The 20,026-nt window shown below is 44.0% G+C and overlaps 1 protein-coding gene and 1 pseudogene across 1 annotated transcript; both read right to left on the reverse strand.

Annotated features, from left to right (window-relative positions):
• Positions 1–211: 211 nt before the first annotated feature.
• On the reverse strand, positions 212–16,410 carry LOC124708263 (annotated as a pseudogene).
• A 380-nt stretch (positions 16,411–16,790) lies between these two features.
• LOC124708274 (GDSL esterase/lipase At5g45910-like) lies at positions 16,791–18,250 on the reverse strand. The gene is made up of 5 exons (XM_047239958.1): positions 18,001–18,250; positions 17,701–17,925; positions 17,486–17,631; positions 17,117–17,396; positions 16,791–17,023 (listed from the first exon to the last, which is right to left on the reverse strand). The coding sequence occupies exons 1-5, from the start codon at positions 18,248–18,250 to the stop codon at positions 16,791–16,793; spliced, it is 1,134 nt and encodes a 377-aa protein (XP_047095914.1).
• Positions 18,251–20,026: the final 1,776 nt, after the last annotated feature.

Below are 20,026 nucleotides of genomic sequence, written 5' to 3' on the forward strand. Positions count from 1 at the left end.
TCACACAAAGTACCATAAACACATAAAGCGAGCAGAGAGTAGAAGGCAAATTTATGTCATGTTTCTTCTTAGTTCAAATGAAGCTCTGCAAAATAAGCAGCAGCCTTACATGGGGATTGCCCCGGTGATAAAATCAGTACTTCTGAACGATATCTAAACAAAAACAAGGAATCTCGACCAAACCACCTACACCTCATCACTCGCACGATTCTTACCAGTTTTCCACTTCGAGGTCCGGCTGGAGCTTGGGAAGTGCTTGCCCAACGCTCTGTGCTCTGGACCCGGCATCGGTGCGAAGATCGGGCTTGCGTTTGTTGGCTGGCGGGGTGCTTGTGCCGGCAGGAGACCGCAGAGCATTCAATCTATTTGTACCCATGACCCGGCTAGGGGTATCAGCCTGCCTCCAAGCCGAGCCCGGAGCTTGACTAATCACACTCGTCCCAAGAGAATGACCGAGTACTCGTCCGGTCTCCGGATGATCCGGGCTCGGAGGCACTAGCCTTCTTCCATGGATTGGCACCGCCCGTGCGGTGGATCCTCCGTCCCTCCGTTCCCGAACCCACACATTTCCCGATGAAGAAGCTCGAGTGATGCTGCTTGGGTAAAACATCGCAGCCCCTCGGTAAGCGGACCCATAGTCCGGCCGCCTCAAGCACCATCCATTGCTTTAGCCGGATCACGGAAGACCGCCAAGGCATTCTTGTCATTCAGGAAAACCAATTCGCACTCCCGGCCAAACCTCAAGACCAGGGAGCTAACATCAGCTTCCCTTGGCAGGTCCAGAATTGCAATAACGAGCCTCGGGTCCATGTCCACCATGGGATCAAAGTAAGGATGGGAAGCCGGGACAGGTATACCAGCTTTGGAGCCCAGAACATGAGCAGGCACCTTCGACTTGGGTGTGACATGGATGGTAACAAAACTCTTGGGCTCCCAACCAACAGCTCGAACGAGACGGCTTCCACCTATCCGCAATGAGCCCGATTGCATCCCTCTTGTCCTTCGTCATTTGACAGAACACATGGACCTTGATGTTACTTGAAGAATTCCCTCGCGCCTTTCCAAGCACAAGAAATTTGCACCGCTCCTCTATGGCCAGCACCCACTTTGGCTCTCGATGGAGAAGATCAGAAAGCAATTCCGATGCGCTTGAGTTCTCACCAAAATGCAATGCATCTAGATCGGGCGGTAGGATGTCGAAAGCTTCAGCAAGGACCCTTTTCCTCTCCATTTTTGCACACTCCTCATCACATCAAAGCTTCCTCTGCCCAAGAGGTACCCTCATCCCGCTTGAATTCACTGGCTGGAGAGGCATTGGCAGCTTCTGTATGATGGAAGTATCAAACATACTATCACCATTGTATGATCCACCAGCACTGCACGGCACAGTTGAAGTGATACGGCCACAAGAACGGGTAATAGTCACACGGACTTCACATCTAATGTCCGGGCAAGGTGATAATGGGTGGCATGGGGTATTGCAAGTGTGCTTGCATTCCCTCCTTGGGACACTGCATAACTGTCCACATGAAACTTTGCTCCCAGAGCTTGAACTAGCCTCTCCATTTGTAGGCGGCGGATCACAAGGGGAAGGGTGGCAAGTCCTGGCGCAAGCGTGCAGTCCACATTGACGGTTCTTACCACAGGGTTGGTTGCATCGGATGTCCTTTGAACCACAAGGGATGTTCCTTAACATCACATGTCCCCCGAGTGCATTCTCTCATTACGGGCACCACCCAAGGCAGGCAGTCTCCAAAATGGCATTGATGCGAAGCTGGATGCCCACAAGGTTGAGGGACAATGCACTCGGTGCGGGCATGATGGAGCTGGTGTGCCGCACGGGCTGTGGTGGCAGAATAGATGTCCTGCCACAGGCACAAGTGAGATCACTGAATATGGTCTCGCGGCAAGGATCGCAGTGACCGCTGTGGCAGAGATGCTGGCATCCGTGCTGCCCACACCGGAGCTTCTTGATGGCGTGTAACTCACACGTTCGTTGGGAACCCCAAGAGGAAGGTATGATGCGCACAGCAGCAAGTTTTCCCTCAGAAAGAAACCAAGGTTTATCGAACCAGGAGGAGCCAAGAAGCATGTTGAAGGTTGATGGCGGCGGGATGTAGTGCGGCGCAACACCCGAGATCCCGGCGCCAACGTGGAACCTGCACAACACAACCAAAGTACTTTGCCCCAACGAAACAGTGAGGTTGTCAATCTCACCGGCTTGCTGTAACAAAGGATTAACCGTATTGTGTGGAAGATGATTGTTTGCAGAGAAAACGAGTAAAACAAGTATTGCAGACAGATTTGTATTTCGAGTATAAAAGAATGGACCGGGGTCCACAGTTCACTAGAGGTGTCTCTCCCATAAGATAAAAGCATGTTGGGTGAACAAATTACGGTCGGGCAATTGACAAATAGAGAGAGCATAACAATGCACATACATGTCATGATAAGTACGAGTGAGATTTAATTGGGCATTACGACAAAGTACATAGACCGCCATCCAAGCTGCATCTATGCCTAAAAGTCCACCTTCGGGTTATCGTCCGAACCCCTCCGGTATTAAGTTGCTAAACAACGGACAATTGCATTAAGTATGGTGCGTAATGTAATCAATAACTACATCCTCGGACATAGCATCAATGTTTTATCCCTAGTGGCAACAACACAACACAACCTTAGAACTTTCTCATCATCTGTCCCAGGTGTCAATGCGGGCATGAACCCACTATCGAGCATAAATACTCCCTCTTGGAGTTAAGAGCAAAAACTTGGCCAGAGCCTCTACTAATAACGGAGAGCATGCAAGATCATAAACAACACATATGCAATAACTTGATAATTAACATAACATGGTATTCTCTATCCATCGGATCCCGACAAACACAACATAGAGTATTACGGATAGATGATCTTGATCATGTTAGGCAGCTCACAAGATCCAACAATGAAGCACAATGAGGAGAAGACAACCATCTAGCTACTGCTATGGACCCATAGTCCAGGGGTGAACTACTCACTCATCACTCCGGAGGCGACCATGGCGGTGTAGAGTCCTCCGGGAGATGAATCCCCTCTCCGGCAGGGTGCCGGAGGAGATCTCCGAGAATCCCCCGAGATGGGATTGGCGGCGGCGGCGTCTCTGGAAGGTTTTCCGTATCGTGGTTTTTTCGCATCAGGGGTTTCGCGACGGAGGCTTTAAGTAGGCGGAAGGGCAGAGTCGGAGGGCTGACGAGGGGCCCACACCATAGGGCGGCGCGGGCCCCCCCTTGGTGATGTCTACGGGAGCTTCTATTCTTGTAGACAGTGTTGGGCCTCCAAGAGCAGAGGTTTGTAGAACAGCAGCAAGTTTCCCTTAAGTGGATCACCCAAGGTTTATCGAACTCAGGGAGGAAGAGGTCAAAGATATCCCTCTCATGCAACCCCGCAACCACAAAGCAAGAAGTCTCTTGTGTCCCCAACACACCTAATAGGTGCACTAGTTCGGCGAAGAGATAGTGAAATACAGGTGGTATGAATAAGTAGTAGCAACGGCACCGGAAAAGTGCTTTGCCCAGGACGAGTAAACAAGCAGTAGTAACGCAGCGAGTAGTAACGCGAGTAAAACAGTAAACAAGCAGCGATAGCAGTATTTAGGAACAAGGCCTAGGGATTACACTTTCACCAGTGGACACTCTCAACATTGATCACATAACAGAATAGATAAATGCATACTCTACACTCTTTTGTTGGATGATGAACACATTGCGTAGGATTACACGAACCCTCAATGCCGGAGTTAACAAGCTCCACAATTCAATGTTCATATTTAAATAACCTTAGAGTGCATGAAAGATCAATTCGACTAAACCAAGTACTAACATAGCATGCACACTCGTCACCTTCATGCTATGTAGGAGGAATAATACACATCAATACTATCATAGCAATAGTTAACTTCATAATCTACAAGAGATCATAATCATAGCATAAACCAAGTACTAACACGGATGCACACACTGTCACCATTACACCGTGCAGGAGGAATAAAACTACTTTAATAACATTGCTAGAGTAGCACATAGATAAATTGCGATACAAAATACATTGCAATCATAAAGAGATATAAATAAGCACTTCACTATGCCGTTCATAACAGTGAATAAGTATTCTGTGAAATATAGCCTAAGAGACCCACACGGTGCACACACTCGTCACCTTTACACACGTGGGACAAGGAGTCTCCGGAGATCACATGAGTAAAATTCACTTGACTAGCATAACGACATCTAGATTACAAGCATCATCATATGAATCTCAATCATGTAAGGCAGCTCATGAGATTATTGTATTGAAGTACATAGGGGAGAGATGAACCACATAGCTACCGGTACGGCCCCGAGCCTCGATGGAGAACTACTCCTCCTCATGGGAGCAGCAGCGGTGATGAAGATGGCGGTGGAGATGGCAGCGGTGTCGATGGAGAAGCCTTCCGGGGCACTTCCCCGCTCCGGCAGGGTGCCGGAACAGAGACTCCTGTCCCCCAGATCTTGGCTTCGCGATGGCGGCGGCTCTGGAAGGTTTTCCGTATCGTGGTTTTTCGCCTCAGGGTTTTCGCGACGGAGGCTTTGAATAGGCGGAAGGGCAGCCTCAGAGGGGGGCTGGGGGGTTCGTGGCGAAATAGGCCCCTGGGTCTTCGTTTCGTCCAATTCCGAGAATATTTCGTTACTAGGATTTCTGAAACAAAAAACAGCAGAAAACAGCAACTGGCACTTCGGCATCTTGTTAATAGGTTAGTTCCAGAAAAATGCACGAATATGACATAAAGTGTGCATAAAACATGTAGGTATCATCAATAATATGGCATAGAACATAAGAAATTATTGATACGTCGGAGACGTATCAAGCATCCCCAAGCTTAGTTCTGCTCGTCCCGAGCAGGTAAAATGATAACAAAGATAATTTCTGAAGTGATATGCCATCATAACCTTGATCATACTATTTGTAAACATATGTAGTGGATGAAGCGATCAAAAACAATGGTAATGACATGAGTAAACAAGTGAATCATAAAGCAAAGACTTTTCATGAATAGTACTTCAAGACAAGCATTAATAAGTCTTGCATAAGAGTTAACTCATAAAGCAATAAATCAAAGTAAAGGCATTGAAGCAACACAAAGGAAGATTAAGTTTCAGCGGTTGCTTTCAACTTATAACATGTATATCTCATGGATAATTGTCAACATAGAGTAATATAACAAGTGCAATATGCAAGTATGTAGGAATCAATGCATAGTTCACACAAGTGTTTGCTTCTTGAGGTGGAGAGAGATAGGTGAACTGACTCAACATAAAAGTAAAAGAATGTTCCTTCAAAGAGGAAAGCATCGATTGCTATATTTGTGCTAGAGCTTTTATTTGAAAACACGAAACAATTTTGTCAACGGTAGTAATAAAGCATATGAGTTATGAAAATTATATCTTACAAGCTGCAAGTCTCATGCATAGTATACTAATAGTGCCCGCACCTTGTCCTAATTAGCTTGGACTACCGGATCTTTGCAATGCACATGTTTTAACCAAGTGTCACAATGGGGTACCTCCATGTCGCCTCGTACAAAGGTCTAAGGAGAAAGCTCGCATTTTGGATTTCTCGCTTTTGATTATTCTCAACTTAGACATCCATACCGGGACAACATGGACAACAGATAATGGACTCCTCTTTAATGCATAAGCATGTGGCAACAATTAGTATTCTCATATGAGATTGAGGATATATGTCCAAAACTGAAACTTCCACCATGAATCATGGCTTTAGTTAGCGGCCCAATGTTCTTCTCTAACAATATGCATGCTCCAACCATTAAGGTGGTAGATCTCTCTTACTTCAGACAAGACGGACATGCATAGCAACTCACATGATATTCAACAAGGAGTAATTGATGGCGTCCCCAGAAGCATGGTTATCGCACAACAAGCAACTTAATAAGAGATAAAGTGCATAAGTACATATTCAATACCACAATAGTTTTAAAGCTATTTGTCCCATGAGCTATATATTGTAAAGGTGAATGATGGAATTTTAAAGGTAGCACTCAAGCAATTTACTTTGAAATGGCGGAGAAATACCATGTAGTAGGTAGGTATGGTGGACACAAATGGCATAGTGGTTGGCTCAAGGATTTTGGATGCATGAGAAGTATTCCCTCTCGATACAAGGTTTAGGCTAGCAAGGTTATTTGAAACAAACACAAGGATGAACGGTGCAGCAAAACTCACATAAAAGACATATTATAAACATTATAAGACTCTACACCGTCTTCCTTGTTGTTCAAAACTCAATACTAGATATTATCTAGACTCTAGAGAAACCAAATATGCAAACCAAATTAGCAAACTCTAAGTATTTCTTCATTAATGGGTGCAAAGTATATGATGCAAGAGCTTAAACATGAGCACAACAATTGCCAAGTATCAAATTATCCAAGACATTTTAGAATTACTACATGTACCATTTTCCAATTCCAACCATATAACAATTTAACGAAGAAGAAACTTCCCCATGAATACTATGAGTAGAGCCTAAGGACATACTTGTCCATATGCTACAGCGGAGCATGTCTCTCTCCCATAAAGTGAATGCTAGGATCCATTTTATTCAAACAAAACAAAAACAAAAACAAAAACAAACCGACGCTCCAAGCAAAGTGCATAAGATGTGACGGAATAAAAATATAGTTTCAGGGGAGGAACCTGATAATGTTGTCGGTGAAGAAGGGGATGCCTTGGGCATCCCCAAGCTTAGACGCTTGAGTCTTCTTAGAATATGCAGGGGTGAACCACCGGGGCATCCCCAAGCTTAGACTCTTCACTCTTCTTGATCATATTGCATCATACTCCTCTCTTGATCCTTGAAAACTTCCTCCACACCAAACTCGAAACAACTCATTAGAGGGTTAGTGCACAATAAAAATTAACATGTTCAGAGGTGACACAATCATTCTTAACACTTCTGGACATTGCATAAAGCTACTGGACATTAATGGATCAAAGAAATTCATCCAACATAGCAAAAGAGGCAATGCGAAATAAAAGGCAGAATCTGTCAAAACAGAACAGTCCGTAAAGATGGATTTTATTAGACCACCATACTTGCTCAAATGAAAATGCCCAAATTGAATGAAAGTTGCGTACATATCTGAGGATCATGCACGTAAATTGGCTTAATTTTCTGAGCTACCTACAGGGAGGTAGACCCAGATTCGTGACAGCAAAGAAATCTGGAACTGCGCAGTAATCCAAATCTAGTACTTACTTTACTATCAAAGACTTTACTTGGCACAAAAAAACATAAAACTAAGATAAGGAGAGGTTGCTACAGTAGTAAACAACTTCCAAGACACAAATATAAAACAAAGTACTGTAGAAAAATAACACATGGGTTATCTCCCAAGAAGTTCTTTCTTTATAGCCGTTAAGATGGGCTCAGCAGTTTTAATGATGCACTCGCAAAAGATAGTATGTGAAGCAAAAGAGAGCATCAAGAGGCAAATTCAAAAACATATTTAAGTCTAACATGCTTCCTATGCATAGGAATCTTGTAAATAAACAAGTTCATGAAGAGCAAAGTAACAAGCTTAGGAAGATAAAACAAGTATAGCTTCAAAAATTTCAGCACATAGAGAGGTGTTTTAGTAACATGAAAATTTCTACAACCATATTTTCCTCTCTCATAATAACTTTCAGTAGCAACATGAGCAAACTCAACAATATAACTATCACATAAAGCATTCTTATCATGAGTCTCATGCATAAAATTATTACTCTCCACATAAGCATAATCAATTTTATTAGTTGTAGTGGGAGCAAATTCAACAAAGTAGCTATCATTATTATTCTCATCAAGTGTAGGAGGCATAGTATAATCACAACAAAATTTACTCTCCATAGTAGGTGGCACCAAAAGACCACTATCATCATAATCATCATAAATAGGAGGCAAAGTATCATCAAAGAAAATTTTCTCCTCAATGCTTGGGGGACTAAAAAGATCATGAAAACCAGCTTCCCCAAAATTAGAACTTTCTATATTATTATCAACAATGGTGTTCAAAGCGTTCATACTAATATTACTACCAGCATGCAAATAAGATTTCATAGGTTTTTTAATTTTCGCATCAAACCATCCATGTCTTAAATCAGGAAATAGAATAAGAAGCTCATTGTTGTCCATTATGCCAAACTAGTGTAAACAAGAAACAAAAAGATGCAATTGCAGGATCTAAAGGAAATAGCTTCGAGCACACACACAACGGCGCCAGAAAAAGTACTTTACCTGAGACCGGAGTATGAGTGCCTTTTACCTTTCCTCCCCGGCAACGGCGCCAGAAAATAGCTTGATGTCTACGGGAGCTTCTATTCTTGTAGACAGTGTTGGGCCTCCAAGAGCAGAGGTTTGTAGAACAGAAGCAAGTTTCCCTTAAGTGGATCACCCAAGGTTTATCGAACTCAGGGAGGAAGAGGTCAAAGATATCCCTCTCATGCAACCCTGCAACCACAAAGCAAGAAGTCTCTTGTGTCCCCAACACACCTAATAGGTGCACTAGTTCGGCGAAGAGATAGTGAAATACATGTGGTATGAATAAGTAGTAGCAACGGCACCAGAAAAGTGCTTTGCCCAGGACAGTAAACAAGCAGTAGTAACGCAGCAGTAGTAACGCAGCGAGTAGTAACGCATAGAAACGAGTAAACAAGCAGCGATAGCGATATTTAGGAACAAGGCCTAGGGATTACACTTTCACCGATGGACACTCTCAACATTGATCACATAACAGAATAGATAAATGCATACTCTACACTCTTTTGTTGGATGATGAACACATTGTGTAGGATTACACGAACCCTCAATGCCGGAGTTAACAAGCTCCACAATTCAATGTTCATATTTAAATAACCTTAGAGTGCATGAAAGATCAATTCGACTAAACCAAGTACTAACATAGCATGCACACTGTCACCTTCATGCTATGTAGGAGGAATAATACACATCAATACTATCATAGCAATAGTTAACTTCATAATCTACAAGAGATCATAATCATAGCATAAACCAAGTACTAACACGGATGCACACACTGTCACCATTACACCGTGCAGGAGGAATAAAACTACTTTAATAACATTGCTAGAGTAGCACATAGATAAATTGCGATACAAAATACATTGCAACCATAAAGAGATATAAATAAGCACTTCACTATGCCGTTCATAACAGTGAATAAGTATTCTGTGAAATATAGCCTAAGAGACCCACACGGTGCACACACTGTCACCTTTACACACGTGGGACAAGGAGTCTCCGGAGATCACATGAGTAAAATTCACTTGACTAGCATAACGACAACTAGATTACAAGCATCATCATATGAATCTCAATCATGTAAGACAGCTCATGAGATTATTGTATTGAAGTACATAGGAGAGAGATGAACCACATAGCTACCGGTACAGCCCCGAGCCTCGATGGAGAACTACTCCCTCCTCATGGGAGCAGCAGCGGTGATGAAGATGGCGGTGGAGATGGCAACGGTGTCGATGGAGAAGCCTTCCGGGGCACTTCCCCGCTCCGGCAGGGTGCCGGAACAGAGACTCCTGTCCCCCAGATCTTGGCTTCGCGATGGCGGCGGCTCTGGAAGGTTTTCCGTATCGTGGTTTTTCGCCTCAGGGTTTTCGCGACGGAGGCTTTAAATAGGCGGAAGGGCAGCCTCGGAGGGGGCCTGGGGGGTTCGTGGCGAAATAGGCCCCTGGGTCTTCGTTTCGTCCAATTCCGAGAATATTTCGTTACTAGGATTTCTGAAACCAAAAACAGCAGAAAACAACAACTGGCACTTCGGCATCTTGTTAATAGGTTAGTTCCAGAAAATGCACGAATATGACATAAAGTGTGCATAAAACATGTAGGTATCATCAATAATATGGCATAGAACATAAGAAATTATTGATACGTCGGAGACGTATCACTTGGCCGCGCGGCCCTATGGTGGCGGCGCCTCGTCGCCCCACTTCGTATCCCTTTCGGTCTTCTGGAAGGTTCGTGGCAAAATAGGACCCTGGGTCTTGATTTCGTCCAATTCCGAGAATATTTCGTTACTAGGATTTCTGAAACCAAAAACAGGAGAAAACAGCAACTGTCACTTCGGCATCTTGTTAATAGGTTAGTTCCAGAAAATGCACGAATATGACATAAAGTGTGCATAAAACATGTAGGTATCATCAATAATATGGCATAGAACATAAGAAATTATCGATACGTCGAAGGCGTATCAAGCATCCCCAAGCTTAGTTCTGCTCGTCCCGAGCAGGTAAAACGATAACAAAGATAATTTCTGAAGTGACATGCCATCATAACCTTGATCATACTATTGTAAACATATGTAATGAATGCAGCGATCAAAACAATGGTAATGACATGAGTAAACAAGTGAATCATAAAGCAAAGACTTTTCATGAATAGTACTTCAAGACAAGCATCAATAAGTCTTGCATAAGAGTTAACTCATAAAGCAATAAATCGAAGTAAAGGTATTGAAGCAACACAAAGGAAGATTAAGTTTCAGCGGTTGCTTTGAACTTGTAACATGTATATCTCATGGATAATTGTCAACATAGAGTAATATAACAAGTGCAATATGCAAGTATGTAGGAATCAATGCACAGTTCACACAAGTGTTTGCTTCTTGAGGTGGAGAGAGATAGGTGAACTGACTCAACATAAAAGTAAAAAGAATGGTCCTTCAAAGAGGAAAGCATCGATTGATATATTTGTGCTAGAGCTTTTATTTTGAAAACATGAAACAATTTTGTCAACGGTAGTAATAAAGCATATGAGTTATGAAAATTATATCTTACAAGTTGCAAGCCTCATGCATAGTATACTAATAGTGCCCGCACCTTGTCCTAATTAGCTTGGACTACCGGATCTTTGCAATGCACATGTTTTAACCAAGTGTCACAATGGGGTACCTCCATGCCGCCTGTACAAAGGTCTAAGGAGAAAGCTCGCATTTTGGATTTCTCGCTTTTGATTATTCTCAACTTAGACATCCATACCGGGACAACATGGACAACAGATAATGGACTCCTCTTTAATGCATAAGCATGTGGCAACAATTATTATTCTCATATGAGATTGAGGATATATGTCCAAAACTGAAACTTCCACCATGATTCATGGCATTAGTTAGCGGCCCAATGTTCTTCTCTAACAATATGCATGCTCCAACCATTAAGGTGGTAGATCTCTCTTACTTCAGACAAGACGGACATGCATAGCAACTCACATGATATTCAACAAAGAATAGTTGATGGCGTCCCGTGTAAGCATGGTTATCGCACAACAAGCAACTTAATAAGAGATAAAGTGCATAAGTACATATTCAATACCACAATAGTTTTTAAGCTATTTGTCCCATGAGCTATATATTGCAAAGGTGAATGATGGAATTTTAAAGGTAGCACTCAAGCAATTTACTTTGGAATGGCGGATAAATACCATGTAGTAGGTAGGTATGGTGGACACAAATGGCATAGTGGTTGGCTCAAGGATTTTGGATGCATGAGAAGTATTCCCTCTCGATACAAGGTTTAGGCTAGCAAGGTTATTTGAAACAAACACAAGGATGAACGGTGCAGCAAAACTCACATAAAAGAAATATTGTAAACATTATAAGACTCTACACCGTCTTCCTTGTTGTTCAAAACTCAAAACTAGATATTATCTAGACTCTAGAGAAACCAAATATGCAAACCAAATTAGCAAGCTCTAAGTGTTTCTTCATTAATGGGTGCAAAGTATATGATGCAAGAGCTTAAACATGATCACAAAAATTGCCAAGTATCAAATTATCCAAGACATTTTAGAGTTACTACATGTAGTATTTTCCAATTCCAACCATATAACAATTTAACGAAGAAGAAACTTCGTCATGAATACTATGAGTAGAGCCTAAGGACATACTTGTCCATATGCTACAGCGGAGCGTGTCTCTATCCCACAAAGTGAATGCTAGGATCCATTTTATTCAAACAAAACAAAAAACAAAAACAAACCGACGCTCCAAGCAAAGTGCATAAGATGTGACGGAATAAAAATGTAGTTTCAGGGGAGGAACCTGATAATGTTGTCGATGAAGAAGGGGATGCCTTGGGCATCCCCAAGCTTAGACGCTTGAGTCTTCTTAGAATATGCAGGGGTGAACCACCGGGGCATCCCCAAGCTTAGAGCTTTCACTCTCCTTGATCATATTGCATCATACTCCTCTCTTGATCCTTGAAAACTTCCTCCACACCAAACTCGAAACAACTCATTAGAGGGTTAGTGCACAATAAAAATTAACATGTTCAGAGGTGACACAATCATTCTTAACACTTCTGGACATTGCATAAAGCTACTGGACATTAATGGATCAAAGAAATTCATCCAACATAGCAAAAGAGGTAATGCAAAATAAAAGGCAGAATCTGTCAAAACAGAACAGTCCGTAAAGATGGATTTTATTAGGCCACCAGACTTGCTCAAATGAAAATGCTCAAATTGAATGAAAGTTGCGTACATATCTGAGGATCATGCTCGTAAATTGGCTTAATTTTCTGAGCTGCTTACAGGGAGGTAGACCCAGATTCGTGACAGCAAAGAAATCTGGAACTGCGCAGTAATCCAAATCTAGTACTTACTTTACTATCAAAGACTTTACTTGGCACAACAAAACATAAAACTAAGATAAGAAGAGGTTGCTACAGTAGTAAACAACTTCCAAGACTCAAATATAAAACAAAAATACTGTAGTAAAAACATGGGTTGTCTCCCATAAGCGCTTTTCTTTAACGCCTTTCAGCTAGGCGCGAAAGTGTAACTCAAGTATTATTGGAGAGTGGTGCATCATCCTTACCTTGGGCTTTACCCTTACCTTTCTTGTTGTTTTTCTTTCTCTTTGATTTAGGAAATGTATGATTCCCCCGGTATAGAGGTGAAATCCAGGATGCCTTCTCCCACATCTATGATCTGCTCCCAATAGTTTTAGCGGGGATCTTCCGAGTGTGATTTTTCCTGTCCCTACACATTCAATAACAAGATAATCAATGGATATTGTTCTTCCAAGAATGGTTGTATGCACACCTGCGGCTATTCCCTTAGGAATTATAACAGAGTTATCAATGAGAGTTATTTCTTCTCCTCCTTCATCAACTCCCCAGAGTTTCAAAGATTTATAAATGCTCTCCGGTATAAGGCAAAATTCAGACATAATATCACAGTTGGCACGAAGAGTTTGATCACCGATAACAATTTTAACAGTAGGATCCCATAATAAAGGTTTAGAGTTCACTAAAACTTGTTCAAGACGATTACGAACATGGTGATAGTTGTCATCCAGTGCGAGATGTACTTATCTCGAGATTGTTTAATCTATTATAAATGCTAATAAGGGCTGAATCAAAGTTATTAGCTGAATCATGTGATGCAACCAACTTCTTTATGGCATTAAAAGCTTGATCCCCATTGCAATGAAGGAAATCTCCTCCCACTAAAGTATCCAAAGCATATCTATAGCGAATCATAAGACCAAAATAAAAATTACTAAGGAGCAAACTTAGAGTCATTTGAGGTTCAGTTTTACGATAAGAAGTAAAAATTCTAGACCAAGCATCCTTAAAACTCTCCTCATCCCCTTGTTTAAAAGTGAAGACTAATTCTTCAGGCGAAGAAGTAACAGGTTCAGAGCTAGACATGGTAACAAAAGTAACTAATTTTTTTTGTATTTTTAATATAGAGTGCAAGACAGTAAATAAAGCAAACTAGATAAAGTAAACAAAAGTAACTAATTTTTTTTGTGTTTTTGATATAGCAAACAAGACAGTAAATAAAGTAAAACTAGCAACTAATTTTTTTGTGTTTTGATATAATGCAGCAAACAAAGTAGTAAATAAAATAAAGCAAGACAAAAACAAAGTAAAGAGATTGAGAAGTGGAGACTCCCCTTGCAGCGTGTCTTGATCTCCCCGGCAACGGCGCCGGAAAAAGAGCTTGATGGCGTGTAACTCACACGTTCGTTGGGAACCCCAAGAGGAAGGTATGATGCGCACAGCAGCAAGTTTTCCCTCGAGAAAGAAACCAAGGTTTATCGAACCAGGAGGAGCCAAGAAGCACGTTGAAGGTTGATGGCGGCGGGATGTAGTGCGGCGCAACACCGGAGATCCCGGCGCCAACGTGGAACCTGCACAACACAACCAAAGTACTTTGCCCCAACGAAACAGATGAGGTTGTCAATCTCACCGGCTTGCTGTAACAAAGGATTAACCGTATTGTGTGGAAGATGATTGTTTGCAGAGAAAACAGTAGAACAAGTATTGCAACAGATTTGTATTTCAGTATAAAAGAATGGACCGGGGTCCACAGTTCACTAGAGGTGTCTCTCCCATAAGATAAAAGCATGTTGGGTGAACAAATTACAGTCGGGCAATTGACAAATAGAGAGAGCATAACAATGCACATACATGTCATGATAAGTACAGTGAGATTTAATTGGGCATTACGACAAAGTACATAGACCGCCATCCAACTGCATCTATGCCTAAAAAGTCCACCTTCAGGTTATCGTCCGAACCCCCTCCAGTATTAAGTTGCTAAACAACAGACAATTGCATTAAGTATGGTGCGTAATGTAATCAATAACTACATCCTCGGACATAGCATCAATGTTTTATCCCTAGTGGCAACAGCACAACACAACCTTAGAACTTTCTGTCCATCGTCCCAGGTGTCAATGCGGGCATGAACCCACTATCGAGCATAAATACTCCCTCTTGGAGTTAAGAGCAAAAACTTGGCCAGAGCCTCTACTAATAACGGAGAGCATGCAAGATCATAAACAACACATATGCAATAACTTGATAATTAACATAACATGGTATTCTCTATCCATCGGATCCCGACAAACACAACATAGAGTATTACAGATAGATGATCTTGATCATGTTAGGCAGCTCACAAGATCCAACAATGAAGCACAATGAGGAGAAGACAACCATCTAGCTACTGCTATGGACCCATAGTCCAGGGGTGAACTACTCACTCATCACTCCGGAGGCGACCATGGCGGTGTAGAGTCCTCCGGGAGATGAATCCCCTCTCCAGCAGGGTGCCGGAGGAGATCTCCAGAATCCCCCGAGATGGGATTGGCGGCGGCGGCGTCTCTGGAAGGTTTTCCGTATCGTGGTTTTTTCGCATCAGGGGTTTCGCGACGGAGGCTTTAAGTAGGCGGAAGGGCAGAGTCGGAGGGCTGACGAGGGGCCCACACCATAGGGCGGCGCGGGCCCCCCTTGGCCGCGCGGCCCTATGGTGGCGGCGCCTCGTCGCCCCACTTCGTATCCCTTTCGGTGTTCTGGAAGGTTCGTGGCAAAATAGGACCCTGTGTCTTGATTTCGTCCAATTCCGAGAATATTTCGTTACTAGGATTTCTGAAACCAAAAACAGCAGAAAACAGCAACTGGCACTTCGGCATCTTGTTAATAGGTTAGTTCCAGAAAATGCACGGATATGACATAAAGTGTGCATAAAACATGTAGGTATCATCAATAATATGGCATAGAACATAAGAAATTATCGATACGTCGGAGGCGTATCACTTCTTGCCACATGGTATCTGGCAAAAATGAGGATCCATGTTGTCACCTTCATGCTGAGCAAATGGCTTCGAGATCGGGCAACAGCACTCACTGCACCCGTGCCTACCACAGTTCTTGCGGCCACAGGGCTTGTTGCAATGGAACTCTTCCACTGAGACCATGTAGCACTCCACCATCTGGCTTGATGAGCCACATCGGCACCTCCGCTCGACGCGTACCAAGCACGGCGGACACTTCCCCTCATGACATGTAACCTTGCACCGATGCACCCCACACGGCAACTTCTTGTCGCAAACCTTGTCGCAGGTGGGGATTGGGTCCAAGCAGCTCGCCCTCTTCTCCTGGAGCCTTGTCTTGCCGCAATGGCATGTGCTGCTGGTGCCAATCGTGCATGTGGGGCCAGCGGTGGAGGCGGCGGCGGTTGGAACTAGGAAGCCGCTGAAGCAGCAGCCGACGCAGAGGTCACCTTGGTCCTCTTTGCAGCGGGCGCCTTCTGCTTTTTCTGCGCTGCCACGGCCGCTGGCGCAGCAGCAGATGACGGGCGCTTGGGGACGGATTTCCTAGCCGCCACTGTTGGCGCCTGCGCAACAATTTCGGCCGCCCCACTCGGCCGGGGTGCGACGAAGAGGTTGCGCACCACCCCTACGCTAGGGTTTCCCACAGCGGCCGCGGTATTTGATGTGGAAGGCGGGGATAGTCCATCTATGCCGGCGGGATTGGGTTGGGGAGGGACAACGTGGCCGTCCATCGCCGGCGCGAGGAAGGGGAAAAGCGAGCGTGCGTTTTCACGCGCGACAAGTTGTTTTGCCGCGCGCTGGAACGGATGCGTCAAATATGTCGCGCGCAATGCCGCAATATCGCACGCTGATTTTTTTTACCGTGCTCGTTTTTACTGCTGGAGTGCCGAGTTGCACCCCCCGCGCCCAAAAAAATCGTTTTTAGCGTGCCTAGACTTTTTTGGGTGCATGTTGGAGATGCTCTAAGGATCTTGGGTACAAGAATTTGAAATGACGACCGGCCTTTTACATGCCTCCAAAAGACCAATAATACAGTACGAGAATTTGAATATAAGACGGACATGAAATAAAACACATGCAGATTCGGAAAAGCTTGGTTGTTATGGCTGGCTCACGACGAACTTGGTTTCTTGCAGCCGGCTCTCCCAAATGCGTTCATCTGGGCCAACCATCGATCCGCGACGTGGCGGTTAGCCGCCTCGGTGAGATGGACGCCGTCCCAGTAGAGCCGAGCGGATGGACGCCGGCAGGTGGTTGCAGCTGCATCGCCGCATGGAACCGTCGCGTTGACCCTGTACCTTCCGGGCCCTCCACAACACACTCTTAGCACGTCTTCCTCAAAACCTGCAATTAATGGAATCATCAAATCTATATTCATGCCTGAAACTTCTGTCTTAGTTTGAACGTAGAGCCAGTTGAGCTTGAGCTAGCGCTGACCAAACTTGCGAGGTGACTCCACCATCTCCATGATGGGGCCGAAGAAATCGGCGTAGACGACCATGACGTCCCGATGCTTGGCCCGGATCTTAGCAAGGGCTGCCTGCAGCAGCGAGTTGTGGCGCAAACCCAGCTCGTTGTACTCTTTCAGACAGCCGGTCCTGGAGTCGTACGCTGCTTGCGAGGAGTCGGCGAACTTGGCCAGAATTGGCGGCGAGCATCCTGACGGGATCACGCCGGGAACCACCAGGCTCCTGGCGCCATGCTCCATGATCAACCTCTGTACTTGACATCGCAATAGACTTAGCATGGTTACAGTGCAACACATCGATCTCCATGAATGAACTGACTGATGAGAGCAGGCAGTACCTCGATGGCCATGGAGATGGTCGCCACCACATGTGGAACGAAGGACATGGCTTCCTCTACCATTTTCTTCTGGAAAAAGAGGTGATAGTCGTTGACTCCGAACTCGCCCACCAAGAAGAGGGACTTGCCGAAGAATTCCTCGCACTCTGCACGCATCCCTATCCATCATTCCAGCTCGCATCATGCATCAAACACGCCAACAAGTAGATACTAACCTCGGGCTGTCGGGCACAAGGAGGGCTTCATCGACTCGAACCACTCCAGCTGCACGCCTAAGCTGGTGTTGAGGGGGAACTTGCTGGGGGCACCGGGAATGCCCCTCTCGTGGAAGAAAACGGCGTCCACAGCGGTGGCGGCGCCGACGGCGAAGTTGGCCCCTTGGCGGAAGCTGCCGTTGTGCGCCAGGGTGGGCGGCACGTAAGGCAGACCCAGCTTTTCAGCTGCTCCCGCAAAGAACCTAGAGTTATCGAGTGAATAGCCAGGCCGCGACAAAAACTGAAATGCAGATTATCTACCGATGAAATCAATGATCAGCCGGCCGTCGCCGTTCCGGCCCGTTGGGCGGCCGAAGAAGGTGGTGCCGTACGGAGGTCGCGTCACCGGGTCGAAGATGGAGTACCATTGGAAGACGACGGGGTTGTTGCCCGTGTCGGCGAAGGAGTCGCCGAAGCTGAAGATGGATTGGTAGCACGGGACGCCGGGGTCCCTCGCCGTGGATGACGAGAGGAGGAGGAGAAGAAAAGCAGAGCATACGAGCTTGTGCATAATGACCGGCCGGGGAATGGAAGGCAAGGGAAACCAGAAGATGGATCCTAGTTGTGTTTGCCGTGCTTATTGGTCGCCACTTGTAGTTTCGAGTCGACCATTATATAAATATCTCAAATATTCATGTCTGAGATTAAGTTCAAACGTTAGGTGATGTCAACTTGGTGAAAGTATTTTAAGACAATAAAACCTGAAAATACGTCAATATTTTGGATCTACATGTAGATGTTTGACTTTCCTCTCTGCTCCAGTGCTCCTTTAATTCCAAATTAATTGATGTTCTAGGATTATCTGTAATGAAACTATAACAACTTATTGCTCGATTTTCACAGAAAAATATATTGATATCTATAATGACAATTTAGTGGCATTAGCATTTTTTTTCTACAGACTCAATCAATTTAGATTATTTTGACTAAGGACAAACCTTGAACTTCAAGGGATTAGTTTGAAACTGTGTGAGTATCAAATACTCACATGTTCTGGATTGATATGCGGATGACATTATTGAATTGTAAGACTGACAAATCTTGGTTTTATTGGTCTACAAGTCTACTAACCATGTTCATCGTCGGCATAGTACACATGCATTCACATGGGCTTTAGCTAAGCTTGTCCTCCTTAAGCATTAGTCGGCCACTTCCTAATTAGCTAGCTTCAGGTTTCCATAATTATCCTTGTCATCTAATGAATGCATATGTGGGTGGGGGTATGCATCTAGGGGGCATGAAACTAGCTAGTAAAATAGAAGTACATGCAATGCTAACTAAGCATTTTGGAGATATGGCAAGCCATTAATTTTAAAAATAGAGTGTTGTGGTAACTAGCTATGTTATCCAAAAAAAAAATTATGTTACCATAACATCACATGCTTTAAAACAAGATGAGTCTACAACCTAATAAATAGTAGTATATGACCTTGCGTGATACCAAAAAACTATGTTACCATAACTGCACAGATAAGCGAGGAAACAGCTTGCGTCTAGAATAGATCCTGGTGGGATCTAGAATCTAGCGGCGCGATCGGAATTCTGGGTCTCTTCCCATGACCGAAGGGCGCGATGCGATGGCGATCGGAGAAGACGGCGTCGGGAGTGGGGATGGGAAAAAATAGAAAAACTAACCGGTATGACTTATAGGGCATAGTGGGCATTTTTTTCTGCAAAATTAGAATCCACCGCGGTAGAAGCAGGGGTCTACCTGCTGTGGGAAATACACTAGGAAGAGCAGGTAGATTACTGGAATCTGCTGTGAAATAATACCCCTTTGATTAGCTTTTAGATTGTTGATAGCAAAAGCAGGTTGAGGAGGCAGAACCAAACACACCAGGCGCAAAAGAAGCAGCAGCCTTAGGGCATGTACAATGCTAGAGATGAAAAAATCTTCTCTTAATCTTCTACGTCATCGTAGAGATAAGTCATACAGTGCATTATTTCTTATTGTCATCCCTAGCAATTAATGATAAATAATTAATTTTTAGTAAGAAATTAATTCGCTAAGGGAAGACATATCATACAACGTATAAAATAGTCTTCTTTTATTTTCTAAGAGATGATCTCTTAGCTAAGGGAAAACAACCTTCTTTTTCTTATTTCTCTCTCTCCTCCAATTAAGTAAAAAATCCTACGTGGCTAGACTAAAGGAAGACTGATATCACCCCATTGTATATGCCCTTACATGGGGATTGCCCCAGAGACGGAAATCAGTACTTCCGACCGAACAGCCAACAGGCAACAAAACAGGAACCTACTTGACATAATACTGGTCTCGATATGC

The sequence above is a fragment of the Lolium rigidum genome, chromosome 1, assembly GCF_022539505.1.
Source record: "Lolium rigidum isolate FL_2022 chromosome 1, APGP_CSIRO_Lrig_0.1, whole genome shotgun sequence".
NCBI classification, from domain to species: Eukaryota; Viridiplantae; Streptophyta; class Magnoliopsida; order Poales; family Poaceae; genus Lolium; species Lolium rigidum.